This window comes from Phodopus roborovskii, unplaced genomic scaffold (genome assembly GCF_943737965.1).
Source record: "Phodopus roborovskii unplaced genomic scaffold, PHOROB, whole genome shotgun sequence".
Classification (NCBI taxonomy): Eukaryota; Metazoa; Chordata; class Mammalia; order Rodentia; family Cricetidae; genus Phodopus; species Phodopus roborovskii.
The window spans coordinates 8,047,909-8,062,095 of NW_026125295.1; the positions used below are offsets into that span (position 1 = coordinate 8,047,909).

The 14,187-nt window shown below is 56.3% G+C and overlaps 1 protein-coding gene across 1 annotated transcript; it reads right to left on the reverse strand.

The window, feature by feature from the left end:
• Positions 1-1,682: 1,682 nt before the first annotated feature.
• On the reverse strand, positions 1,683-6,674 carry Csrnp1 (cysteine and serine rich nuclear protein 1). The gene is made up of 4 exons (XM_051202420.1): positions 6,458-6,674; positions 4,086-4,345; positions 3,387-3,701; positions 1,683-2,869 (listed from the first exon to the last, which is right to left on the reverse strand). The coding sequence occupies exons 1-4, from the start codon at positions 6,651-6,653 to the stop codon at positions 1,901-1,903; spliced, it is 1,740 nt and encodes a 579-aa protein (XP_051058377.1). The 5' UTR covers positions 6,654-6,674; the 3' UTR covers positions 1,683-1,900.
• Between the last annotated feature and the right edge of the window lie 7,513 nt (positions 6,675-14,187).

Below are 14,187 nucleotides of genomic sequence, written 5' to 3' on the forward strand. Positions count from 1 at the left end.
GAATGTACCAAGGCATTCTACTCGGAGAAGTCAAACAAGATAAGCCAGTCACAGATACATGCGACCGGCCCCTCTACAGGCAGTGACCCAAGCCCTCAGCCTCTGGTGGTGGTCATTGATGTTGTCATCAAGTTATGTCCATAAACAAAACTGGGCATCAGGATGTATTCACAGGCTTACACACACACTACATTCTACACACGGGACTGGAAAAACCTGGGCTCTAGGTGGGAAATCTGCACAGCCCCTCATCAGGTACTGAAGTCACCCCCACAGAGAGGGGCTACAGCACAGGCAGGGAGGGTCACCTGTGGTCAGGTCATTCCCGGGAGGGACCTATGCAAGTCACTGTCTCCTAACTGGAGGCACTGGGCTCCTAACTGGGCCTCCCCAGAGCCTGGTCTGCACCTCTGGCCTAAGGCCTACTCCAAGGCTGCCTTTGGACAGGTCTGACAGGTCTGGCTGGTAGACACTTCCGGAGCTCAATTCCCCAGGGATTGCAGCTGCTGAGCCCTGTCACCAAGCCAGGCCTCCTCTAAAGGCATCTTACTGCCCTGACCTTTCTGGGCCCAGACCAGTGCGGTTATGTATGCAAAGGAGAGTACCCTGGCCCAGCCCAAGCCGACAGCTCTGCCTCCTTACAAAGCCCTACTGAGGCTCAGATGGCATTGTCAAGGAATGGGTTAATCCAGAGGGAAAACTGTTCCATCGGCAGAGCCAGCCTCTCAGCTGGCTTTCTGCCTGCAGGCTGACTGGCCCTCCTGGAAGGAAGCCCAATGTGCTGTCCCTGCCTCTCAGCACAGCCTCTGTCCATGCTACCCTGCAGTGCCCCACCCCACCAAGGAGACCACACTTAAAAATAGAGTGTCTTTATTGGTACCTGTCAGCTCAGGTACAATGTGTTCCCACAAGCACACACGCTGGCAAAGCCGCCTGGGCAAGGAGGCAGGGCCCAGAGCCTGTGTTTCTTGGCACACATACACACACAAAGAAATGAATAAATTATAGTTCTGACACTTAGAGACAATATAAAAATGCATACAAAATCCAACATCAGCTAATGAAGGGCATAAGAGCCCTCAAGAGCCACCCCTTACCAGCTGGCCTAGGGGCAGGCGGTGGGCTAGGATGGAGTTCAGTGCCCAGAAAGCCCTGAGACAGTGACCTGGGTGCGCTTCCTATCCTGAGGCAGGCCCATTGCCCTTCTCAGGGCCTCAGGCTTCCCGTCCTACAGGAGGGGCTCCTTAACCCATGGCCTCGGGGAAAGGGAAGCAGGCAGAGGACAAGTCAGTGTCCAGGGAGGGTAAAAACAAAAAGGGTTTTTGGTCAAGGCTGGTGAGGCAAAGCCTCAGCTCAGGAGCCAGGCAGCAGACGGTAGGTCATAGGCTCAAACCCACATGGTCCATACCAAATCCCAGGCGGGCAGGGTACACTGAACCCCAACATCGCCCACCTGCCAGGGAGGTTCAAGTACTGATGCCACAGGCCCCAAATAAGTTACAGAAATAAATTACATCTTCACAGTCCAGAAGATCTAGCCCCATGGCTGGCAGGAAGCCAGAAGCCCCTGTTTTCAGCCCCGCGTCCGCTGTCCTTGGACCAAGGAGCACATTACAGTGGAAAAGGGAATCTGTGTGGCCCCAGGAGAGCCCCGCCCCTCTTACCCCCCCCCCACTGGGAGGTAGAGACCTCTTGTTTGGATATAGAGACCAGGGATTGAAAGAGGGACGTCCCTCCCTACCCTCTCTACAGTTCACAATAAAGAATAAAAAAGAATAAAAAAATAAATAAAATTCCGAGTGTTAATGTAAAAATAAGGGCGCATTTAGCACCCATGGCCAGGCCCAGCCCACGGGAGACCGTTACACACAGAGACCTCAGGGAAATGGCATCGCAGTTCTTATACAGGCACCGGCTCCATCAAAGGCGCCAAGGCAGCGTCCTCAAACTGGCTCTCCAGAAGGGGTGCCAGGACATCCGTGACAGGCTCTGACAGGCCCACGAGAGACTCCAGGAAGCAAGTGCTGGCATCCCTTGGTGGAGAGCTGGGCAAAGGGTGGAGGGCCTCACGGCTGTCCAAGCTGCCAGATGCCCTGCGGGAAGAATAGTGAGGCCCCAGGCTGTAATCTGGCAGAGCCTGGAGCAACTCAAAGGAGTCACAGGAGGATAAACTCAGGTCCACAGAGCCACCCTGCACGGCCTCCACCCCAGGGGACCCGGAACTGCCAGGGAGGCTGCCTCCTCTCAAGCCCTCAAGTCCGCTGTTTAGGAAGCAGCTGGCATCCAGGTTGGCATTCTCATCTAGGATGCCCGATGCGAGGCTAAAGCAGGGCTGGCTGTGAGTCCAGCTGGCCAGGCCGCTGGGGTCACCGGTACCAAAGATGTCAGCCAGATGGAAACAGCTGAGGTTATCCAAGTTGCCCACACCCCTTTCCTCATCCTCCTCGTCCTCCTCAACACCGAGGTCAGAGTCACTGAAATTCAGGATCTGTGCCAGGCTGTCTTCATCCACGCCAGACTGGAAGCTGGGACCCGGCAGGCTGGGGTGGGCAGGGTGATCCGCAGGCTCGCTATTGCCGGAGGACGAGGACGAGGAATCGGTCATGTCGCTGCTACAGCTGTTCTCTCCCAGCTCACTGCTCACAGGGGGCTTGGCCATCGGAAAAGGGGCAACCAGGGTTTGCTCAACGGGACCGTCCTGGACGGGAGACTCTGTGTCCCCCAGGCTCTCAGCACCCTGCTCCATCTGCAGGCGTGTGAGTGTATGGATGAAGTGCGTCTGCACTCTCGCCTGGTTGAATTCCACGCGGCCATTAGGGTTCTCACAGCCTTCACTGCAGCAGCCACAGGGGAATGACGTGTGGTCCATCTGCAGGAAAAAAACATGCACAGGGTAAGGACATTGTGGGTGCGAGAAGCCTGAACGCTCACTCCCCACCCCACCAGATCCTGCAGATTTTGTTTTTGTTTTTTTTTTTTGTTGTTGTTTGCTTTCGAGACAGGGCTTCTCTGTGCAGCCCTGGCTGTCCAGGAACTCACTCTGTAGACCAGGCTGTGGCCTACAGCGTTCTGCCCGTCAGCCTCTCTCTGCCTCTGTCTCCTCAGTGCTGGGTTTAATGAAAGGCGTGCATGAACCGCCAGTGCCTGGCTTGTTTTCTGGAGAAAGGATCTCACTGTGTTATGTAGCCTTGGCTGGACCTGACTTTATTTATAGAGACTGGCCTGCCTCTGCCTCCCACAGTGCTGGGATTAAAAGCTCATGCCACCACATCTGGAAGACTTTTTTCTCTTTTTGAAGCTTTGGTAGTGGAGCTAGGGATTGAACCCAGGGACCTTAAACATAATAAAAGGCCCAGCCCCTTACCCTCCCCAGTCCAGCTGCATACCTGGCACTTGATGCCAGCCAGGCTGCAACTGCAGGTCTCGGGGTCACAGACTCCATCACAGCGGCAGCCACAGTCCTCCCGAGAGCGGCGCAGCACCTGAAGCCCCCTCTTCTCCTCTCGGTCGATCCTCCGGACACCTGACGCTCGAAGCAGGGCCCGCCGCTGCCGAGGTGGGTGGGGCTGCAGGAAATTCACTTCCTCCAAGCGGCCATCCGCTATAGCCAGTGCCAAGTCGTCCTCTACTGATGCATCATCGATGGCATCCACCGTGAGGGCCAAGCCTGTCCCTGCCTCTGGAACTCCAGCCGTGGAAAGCTACATGTACAGGAAGGGTGTGTCACCAGAGATATCCCACAGATCTATCACCCATGCCATCCTAGGTCAGACACAAAACCCCTGCTCTAACTAGATACATGTACCGGCAATGTCAGGTCAGTTCCTAACCCCGGTGAGTCTAGAAAGATTCAAGCAGGGGTACACCAGGCCTGACCCTTGTCTGAAACTGCCTATGGGGTCTTGGCCTATGATCTGCTACGTAGCTGAAGGTGGCCTTGATTGAACTTCCCCTGCTCCCACTCCCGAGTGCCGGTAAGAGATGCCAGGGCCACCTGAGCTCCCGCCTTCCCGGAACCTCTCTGTATCCCCTCCCCTGACACCAACCACACGTAACATGCAAAGCGGCTCCATGGATCTCCATACCTTCCACCTCAGCGTCTCCAGTTTCTCCTCCTTCAGGCGCTGCCGGAGCTTCTCCCGCCGAGCACGGACCTGCTCCTGTGTAAACTCAGCTAAGGAGAAAAGCCGGCAGGCGCTGTGCCGGGGAGCCATGCCCAGGGTGCAGCCACCACGACTGGGCACACTGGTGAATCCCTGGCACCTCGGGAAATAGTAGACAGTGATGCCGTCAAAGGTCACACGGCCCGGACGCTCCCGAGGAGCACGCTTCAGGATGGATGGGGCTGAAATGACAAGGAACGGGCAGGGAGTGAGGTCTCGGCAGTGCGGTGTAATTTCTAGGAAGATGCTTACCCATCCACCGCTGATGGCCACACCCAAGCCAACGTTGGCTTATTGTCATTCATCAACCCAAAGGACTGCATTAGAAAGTCAAGCACCTTGCTGCCATTACCAAGTATTTACAGATCTTTTGTACACTTTTCTGTAATTTATGTTCCTTTGCTAAGTGTTCTTTACATGTAACATAGACAGCAATTCTCTGTTTAAATGTATCAAGGCACAGCACCAGGTAAGAGCATTGATACCCACATCAAGGTTGCTCACAGCCTAACTCCAGTTCCAGCGGACCCAACGCCCCCTTCTGGCCTCCTCAGGCACAGCATGCACGTGGTACACAGGCAAAACACACACACACTGATGTCTTCCTTCACAGTTTTAAGTGTTCTGGAACAGACTTAGGAAGTCCTGCCCCTTATAAATTATTGACTACATATTGAGAACAAGTTGTAGGAGTTGGTTGTCCTACAACATGTGTGCTCCAGGGTTCGAACTCAAATCTTCAGGCGTAGTGACGAGCACCTCCACTCGCTGAGCCACCTCACTGGTCCTACTGTCTGGGTCTTTGCTTTTTTTTTTTTTTTTTTTTTTTTTAACCTACTCGTCTTTAAAAAGAGCATGTGTGAGTCCGTGCCCTGCAAGCAGGTGCCCTTGAAGTTCAGAAGGCGCCAGACCCTTAGTGTGAGAGTCACAGGTGGTTGTGAGCCAAGTCGGCTCCTCGGGAAGAGTAATGGATGCCATCTTCCCAGCCCTGGTTTGTTTGCTGGCCTAGAACCTGATACGTAGACCAGGTTGGCTTTGGACTCAAGAGATCCACGAGGCTTTGCCTCTCAAGTCCTGGAATTAAAGCTATCTACCATCATATCTGATTTAAAAGCAAGACAGGCCTCATGTACCTCTGTGTCTAGTTCCCTAAACTTCCTGCCTCTACCTCCCCAATCCTGGAATTACAGGTGTTTGCCACTATGGCCCAGTGACTTCAAGTTAATATAATTTTGTTGCATCCAACTACCTGAAGAAATTTTCTAAATTAAAAAAATCATACTCTTGTGTGTGTGTGTGTGGGGGGGGTTGTACACATGTATGTGTGTGTGTGTTAACACACAGGTATGTATATACATAAGCAGAATAGCTCTGGTGTCAAAACTTCATAGGGAGACCTAACCCTGTGTAAAAGCATTCCCTTGTCAGGAGGTGGTGGTGCACACCTTTATTCCCAGTACTGGGGAGGCAGAGGCAGGAGGATCTCTGAATTTGAGACCAGCCAGGTCTACACAGAGAGTTCAGGGGCAGCCAAGGCTGTTACACAGAGAAATCCTATCTTGAAAAACAAAAACCAACCATTCCCTTTGTAGGGGAAAACTGTCTAAGGAGAGGGAGAGAGGGAGAGAAAGAGTTAACCATAAATGAAGAGGCCATGAAGTTGAAAGAGGACAAGGAGTATATGGGAGGATTTGGAGGGAGAAAAGGATAGGAGAAATGATATAATCTCAAAAATTAAAAGAAATATTTTTTAAAGGGGCCCCCTTTAAAATCAAGTTTGAGAGAGAGCCAAGAACTCGGCCATGGTGGGACACATCCGTACCCCCATACCAGGAAGGCAGATGCCACATAGTTGGAGGACAACCTGGGCTATGTGAGACTCCGTCCTCAAGATTTAAAAAAAAAAAAAGAGAAGAAAACTAATCAGGAAAAACCCCTTTGGGGTTTGGAGACATTCAGGGAAAAAGCTAAAAAGCCATGAAACAAAAGGTGTGTGTGTGTGTGTGTGTGTGTGTGTGTGTGTGTGTGTGAGGTGTGGGGGCAGCTCCTGCGAGGGCGGGTGCTCTGGGGATGCAGAGATACTACAGAAAGAAGCAGCCCCTTGGGAAGGCCTCAGAGCCCCAAGGGAGCAAATCTTAACAGCAAGACTCCCAAGGTCAAAGGTGTCAAGGCTGGCCCAGGTGTCCCTGAATAGTGCACAGTAAAAGACTTCACAGCAAGAGGCACCCCAAGGCCACAAAGGCCAATTTCACCTGTAGAGAAAGGGGGGGGGGTCCCCGGGACACAAGACTTACGAGTGAAACTTCGGAAGCCACAGGAGTCCTGGTCAGGCTGGGGTGCCTGACCACACGGTCCCTCCTCATCTGAGTTCCAGGCAGGGAAGACAGAAGAACCGGGGGATGAGGAAAGAGAGAGACTGCCAGAGGACGAGGAGGAGCTGAGGAAGTCTTCCTCCAGCTGGTCAAACTTTCTCTTCAGTAGCCCAGCCATGGTAGTATGGAAAGGGGCTGACAGATGGCCTGGAATGAGAGTACGAGAATGCTAAGCGGCAGGCTCCTGTCTAACCACGTTTTCCCCATCCTGGCTCACCTTCCATGGTACCATGGTATCCCCCTAACTCCATCTGGGCCCTCCAGCCCTGCCAGAAGCTGAGGTTCATGTTAGGATGTCCAGGGGGGCCCTCAGAACCAAACAGCACAACACCAACCCTCCATCCCAGAGCCTTTGACCTCCCAAGACCTGGCCTCTGACAACAAGCCTTCTCAGGAAAACAGCCAGGTACCTTTCCCCACCGCCACACACACACACACACACACACACACACACACACACACACACGCACACAGAGAGAGAGGGGGGGGGCGGGCATGCACGCACCAGCAGGCCCAGAAGGCAGATAGACCAACAGATGGACCGACACACAACTCAGTCTACCCTGGCTCATCCTCCAGGAACCCTGGGGCTGACTCACAGGTCTGTCTTTGTACGCTCGCACGTGCAGGGCTTCTGCAGCTGCTGTCTGCACAGCCTGCCTCTATGGGCAGCAACCCTCCACCGCACAGGCCTGCCACCTTGCAGCCTTGGGTCCCCACTCCTGGGCCAGGCTGACCAGGCACTGGTTTTGACATTGGCCCCATTCCTGGCAGAAGGACTTCCCCAAGCCCCTCCCCTCCCTGGGACGGAGCTTCTCAGAGTTTCCCTCAGAAATCCCCGTGCCCCAGGAGAAAAGTCCCCTGCTCTAGGCTGGACTGCAGGCAGGGCACTTTGATCTTAAAATTCACCTTCTACTCCATAGTTAATTTTCCTTAAAACAAAGGCAACCCTCTAACAGTGAGAGGGCCTGAAAAGCTGCTACCCCAAGCCTCTGTTACTTGTTTGAGACTTCTCTAGACCTCTGGTAGGGTCCAATCACTCACCAGCCAGGCTTGGAGAGGTGAAAACTCCTTCCCCAAACCCCAGAGCTTGGACCAGCATCAGTCCCTCCAGGATTTGGAGACCAGAGGACTCAGGGATGCTGGATTAAGCCAGCTACCTACTGTGCGACTGTCTAGCTTGAGTGCTGCAGAACTCACTCCTTCAGGGCTGAATGCCCACAGCTGGGGACCCCGCCCCCTCCCCATCACAGGAAGCGAAAGGGGCGGGGACACTATCTGCAGTCTTCTCCACTAAGGTGCCCTCCTGATGGTCCCTTCTCCTATCCCCAGCCTTCTGGCGAGTTCCTGACTCTGAGGGCACCAGCTGTCAGCCCACTCAGTGGTTAAAAGTACTCATGGAGACAGCAGGAACGGCAGGACCAGGCCAAGCCCACACCCCGGGGCTGGGGGAAAGGATGACAGGTGTTTCCGGGGCAGTTTCTCAGACTCCGTTAACCCCCTTCCCAGAGTCAAACCACAAACACAAACAGCCCCGTTGACCTGTGGGCTCTCCCAGGAGATGTTTGGTCAGGAGGCAGGCACCCTGCCCACAGACACACTCATACACACTAGTTGACAGGCAGGCCCTAAACACCCTGTCACAGCCACCACTAGAGTCTAAAGCGTGGGGATGGGGGGGGAGACATGGACACAACACAGGACAGAGCGACAGACAGACACACACACCATCCTTTTCTCTAATTCCAGCTGATGCCCATAAGACAAGACACGCACGCCTGAGACCAAAGGGCCCAGGGCCCACTTACGCTGCAAATACCTAACTGCACAGGCCCCAAGTTGAACCCTGTCTCTGCTCCCCACCCCCACGCCATCTGGTCCTGCTCCTGCTCCCTGTCTTAGTAACAGCACTGCCACCCCCCCCCCCAGTTGCTCAAGCCAGAAACCTGCAGCCATCCCCAACTCCTCCCCTTGCACCCACATCCAGGCCCGGCACAGATTCTGGAGGTTTCCTGCTGGATAACCAGTGCCAGAATTCGCTGCCTGCCTTTGGACCCTGGCTTGGCTCCTGGCTGGGTGATTCCTCAACATAACTGCCTCCAACTGTCCCAGGCCCCCAGAGGCTGGGTAGGGTGGTGCACACCTGATGTCCTAGCACGCGGGAGCCCAAGGCAAAAGAGGAGCCCAAGGTCATCCTTGGCTATGGGAGACTTGTTTCTCAAAATAAAGGAACCTCTAGGGCTGGGGGTTACAGGAACCAATACATATCAAGCTCTCCCTGGGTGATGTGTGCTCACTGAGTGTGCAAAAAAGACAACAAGCTCTAGGGCTCTCCAGACTAGACACAGATGTAAGCATCAGGAAAGGCAGACCAAGACTAACAGAAGGTAGAGCCAATCGGTGGGGACGACGATTGTCTCTGCCCTCTCCACCTAGGCTAGAGAACCCAGTGGGAGGGCGGGTGTGTACTGGGGACAGTTGTGAAGGCTGCTGGGGGAGGGTTAGGGTGGCGGTTCAAGGTTTAAAAATTCCTCTAGCTAGATATACTTTTGTGATTACACACACACACACACACACACACACACACACACGTATACATATATATATATTCTATGTAGGTCACTATCAGTCAACCTTTGGGCTAATGGTCTAGCTCCCTGTTGAAGCGCTTGCAGGAAGCCCTGAGTTAGCGTTCTCAGCACACGCCAGCAGAGTTTATCGCCTGTTCCAGGTCTCAGCCCCCACCTGCTCCCCTCCAGAATGACAGAGCAAAAACACCACCTTGCAGACCCCATGCTGAGCAACACTCTTTGTAGCTCCCCGCTCCTGTAGCTCCCCGCTCCGGCAGGTCTCTGCCACCCTCTTACATCCTTCCAGAAGTCATAGCTTGAATCTATAAAGTGTCGGATAAGGCAGAATTGCCTGGAGTTTCAGGCCAACCTGATTTAGAGTAAAACCCCTCCCCCGAAAAGGCATCTTGAATTGAACTTCAAAAGCTCCCAACCTCTGCCTTTTTGGGGGTACTGCAATGCACACAGAACACTTTCCAACAAAAATATTCCTTAGCTGCAGATTAACCCCCAGTGCAATGAATGACCTGGGAAGCCAGAGCTTTGGGAAATAATCTTCAGTGAGAAAGGGTCTCATGTAACCTAGGGCGGCCTCAATCCCTGATCCTAAATCTACCTCCCAAGTGCTGGGATGACAAACTATGCTGCCTTATCATCTGTGCCTCTGAGGGCCAGGGGCATAGTCTGGCATGCTTCAAACCCTGGGTTCGATTCCTTAAAGAGATGTGAATGGCCAGAGAGATGTCCTGAATTCCCAGCACCCACACCGTGGCTCACAATCATCTGTGACTCCAGTTCCAGGAGGATCTGACACCTTCTGGCTCTCAAAGACACACAGACCTACATTCATACACACAAAATAAAAATAAATCATTTGTAAGGAAAAGGGGGATGAGGACCTGGCCCTCTACCACAGGGAAGCAGCAAGATAGTGCCCGGACTACAGAATAGGAAGGGGCCTTCACCAGGTTGGGGCCTTGATTTTGGATGCTCCAAAAACAGAAAAATGTCTTTCGTTTAAGCGGCCCAGACCAGCTGAAATGGCTCTCAGGGACTCTGGATTTTCCTCAGGACTCCCCTTATCTAACCACAATGTAACGGCCTCCCTCGTACCAAGCTAGGCTACCTCTGCCCAGACAGAGTAAGTCTGGTCCCAAATAAGTGGTCAGGATGGCCCCACAGAGACGGTCCTTTGGCCTAGAGGGTCTCAGTGTGACTTTTCCTGCTCCTGTAAGCTAATGTAAGGAGGGGGGGTGCATGCCCATCCCCTGCCTAGGTCAGAACTCTGTTCAAAGGTGGCTTTGAGGATGGGAGAGGGAAACAAGCTCACTCAGGCTGCAGGCAAGTATGAGATGGCATCTCAGAGGCTCCCGTTGTTGCCCAAGAGTAAACAGACAGATGTCAGGGAGGGAGGTGCAGACTGAACAGGGATCCAGTCAAGTGTATCCAGATAAGGACTAAGGCCAAAGAGTGCTCACATCCAAAGCTGTTAACATCCTGGAAAGGCTAGGCTGTGATCCAGGCACCCGCGCTGAGGTCTGAGGGGCCACCTGGGGGGTTCAGAGGCGGACTGAGAGAAGTCAGGGAGAGGAAGACTACCCCACAGACCAGCATAGGCCAAGTCAGAAAAGGGAATGAAAGATCGCTAGAGTCCAAGTGCCAGACAGTGAGTCAGGGGTGGGGGAGGGGCCGCAGCAGTTACTCGGGAATCAAGATCCTGCTCCCTGCTCCCGGGGTGTGCTCGGTCCTAGGGACCTGGAGGAAGGGAAAGCCATTCCCGGGAGCTGGCTCAGACAGAGACACCACACTCCCTGAGCGGCGCAGACAGGCCCCGGAATCAAAGGGAGCCAGGCTCCTTCCGGGATGGTAGCAGCCTGAGAATCTGGGGCCTCCTCCTTCCTGCCAACCACACACAGGCACTGACAGCCCAGGGAACGGAATGTCACCCCAGTCTAGTGACCACAGCTATCTAGCACTCTGAATCCAGGAAAGGTCATTGCTCGCCGGCAACCGAGGGGCAGCTGTGGGAAGTCTCTGCACACCAGTGTGCCCCAGCCCCCAGCCAGGGCCGGTGCAAGGGAGGGGGCACCTCTGGCTGCCTCGATCCCCCCTTTCCTGGAATCCCAAGAATGTGTCCTTTGACCTCAGAGCCCCAGGTCTTGATCAGTCACGCCCCTTCCCACAACACCTTGGGTCAAAGGACCCCCGACCCTCTTGAAGGACTTCCTGGAAATATGGGGGAAAAAAATCACCTCCGAGCCGTTCTGGACCTCACGGAAAGTGCAGGGCCGCTCAAGAAGACGGCAGACAGGAAGCGCTGACATGCCCCTCCCCCACCGGTGCCTCGGAAAGTGATCAGTGGGGGGCGGGGAGGGGACAGTTCTTTCGATTCAGCCTCTAGGGCCCTGCTCTGGGTAAATGCCAAATGTTTGCTGGCTACGTGAAATACTTGGTTCTTCTCCCCAGGGGAAACTGCACCTGACACATCCATCCATCCATCCATCCATCCATTCATTCATTCATTCATTCTTAATCAAATTCTTGCCAAGCTTCCAAAAAATCCCATGCACCACGGGCACAAAAGACCTACAATCAACATCTCTCAAGTTTGAGTTGCAGGAGGCGGGCAGGAAGGATACAATCGGGGACCAACCAAAGTCCAACCTCTGAAGAAGGGACTGGCAGAGTTCCACATAGGGGACTCCGCATGTTCCAGGGGCTCGAGCAAGGACAGCAAGCTCGCCTTCTGGTGGAGGTGCTGTAGAGAGGGCCTGCGCTAGCCCGAGGGCACAGGAAGCCGCCCAAGGGTGTAAGTAGGGACTGACAATTCTAGATTTGCATGGTTAGAAGATGGCTCAGCATCTGGGCGGCAGAGGGTGTGACCTGTAGGGCACCCAGGGCAGGGCCAGGTGACAGGTGAACTACTGACAAGGGCCGAGGAGAAAAGGGGGTGGGTTGGGGGCAGCGGGAGCGATGGGGGCGGCGCTGTGGGTGCAGGGAGCGCTGACTTACTCTCTTCTCTGCAAAAGGGCTGGGGCTCCGGGACGGCCGGAGGTGTAACGTGGGCAGCCGGGGGGGGGGCGTGGGGACGGATGCTCCGGTGTCAGGAGTGTGGGCTACGTCTCGTCTGGGAGTGACTGTACCGGCAGCCCGAGTGACTAAGTGTGCGGCTGTTGCTGCGGTGTGGGCATCTCTACAGCGCGTGAAGGCGAAGGGGCCCCCGGGGAGGGGAAACTGAGGAAGGAGGCGACATGCGTGCAGAAGAGGGGAATGGACGTGCGTGGGAGCGAGCCTACGTATGCCCGCGGGCGGGTGGCCGGGGTAGCTGCGCCCTGTGACTCACGGCAGTGGCCTCTGCGTGTGACGGTGACAGGTGAGCATACGACACAATCCCCCGCCCCCCTCCCTCCCTCCCTCCCTCCCGGGGTCCGTGAGTCACCGAGCCTCACTCATTCCTCACTCATCCCGCTCCACACCCTCTGACCCCCGCCTGCCGGGGGCGCCCGGCACACGCCGCAGCTCCTCCACTCTCCCCCTGGGGAGGGACACGGCCAGTGTCACCTGCCCGGGCCACGCGAGTAACTTCTGAAAAGTTCCCAGGCAACTAGGTCAGAAGGAGACTCACCCGCGCGCGGGCACGCGCGCCCCGCCACCTGCACCCGGCTTCGGGGCGCCTGGGCATCTCGGGGTAACAGGCGGGGCGGGGGAGGGGATGGCGAGCCTGGTGTCCCCCCCATCTCGCAGCCGTGGGCTCCCACCCGGGGCGCGCGATCTCCAGCCGGGCCAGGCCAGGCGGCAGGATCCCGGCGGCCCCTCGGGACGAGCCAAGCCACATTAAGAAAGCAAAGGTGCTGGAGAGTGACAGCGCCACACTCAGGCGGGACGCCCCCTGCCCTGCCCCGGTCCCCTTGCGGCCGTGGCCGGGATCCCCGGCACTCACCTGCGCCGGCAACGCTCTCCGAGGACGCCGCGGCCACCCTCGGCCCCGTCCCGGGGTCGCAACGCGCGCAGCGACCCGCAGTGCGCTCGGCCGCGCGGCCGTCGGTGCAGCCGACCCAGCAGGTCTGCGCGTCCGGCGGCGGCGGCGGCGGGAGAGACTGGCTGAGCCCCGGCCCCGCCCGCAGCTCCGCCCTCCTCGTCAGTGGAAAACTCCGGGGCTCACGGCGCTGACGCACGCCGGGCCTCCCGCCAGGCCGCCCGGCAGCCGGCAGCCCGCGGCCCCGCCCCGGAGGCGCCGCCCCCTCCCCCGCCCCGAGCCTCCCCGCGGACTCTGACCCGGCCGTGGCGCCGCCGCTCCGCGCTCCGGTCCTCCGATCGCCCAGCTCCGTGCAGAGCCGGGTCCTAGAGATGCCCGCCTCTCGGCGCCGAGCAGCCCCGAGCTGCAGACTGGGTAGACTGAGGCCGAGAGCGGCGGGAGCTCCTCCCCCTGCCTGCCTCCGCCCGCTCCAGGCAGCTTGTTATCAGTCCAATCGGACGACCCCCCCCCAACCCCCACCCGACCCCCTCATTCCCAGATCCAGCAGAAACTTAACCGAGATGGAGACGAGCCAGGGATGGGGGGAGAGAGAGAGGGCGGAAAAGGTCATCCCAGGGCCTGGCCTTCACCTCTGCCCCTACTCCAGAACAATACCTAGAGATTGCTGGAACCAGTTTACCCACCCCCATCCCTCCCTTAAAACAAAAAAAAAAAAAAAAAAAAAAAAAAAGAATCTGCTTTCTCCTAGACAGGACCCTAGCAGCTTAGAGCGGCCTACCGCCTTCTCTGCTCCCGCCAAGACCGTCCTAGGCTCGCAGCCAACTGCCTGTGCTACTACTGGGCAGGAGAAAGTATGTCCTCGCGGGCAGCTTCTATCTCAGAAGCCCACCCAGCCCTACTCGGCCCACGGCAGGTCCAGGTCCACCCGGTACCTAGAGCGTTTTCACTCTCCCATTCTGGCTGCACCGCCTGGAATCTTCGCCCTTTCTCCGCTCTCACCTGAGGGAAGGAATCCCAGCTACGCCTAGGAGGGCTCGGCGCGTACTGCCTCCTCCGGGAAGCCTTCGTGGAAGCTCGACCCTCCCCCCCTACCCCACCCCCAGCTC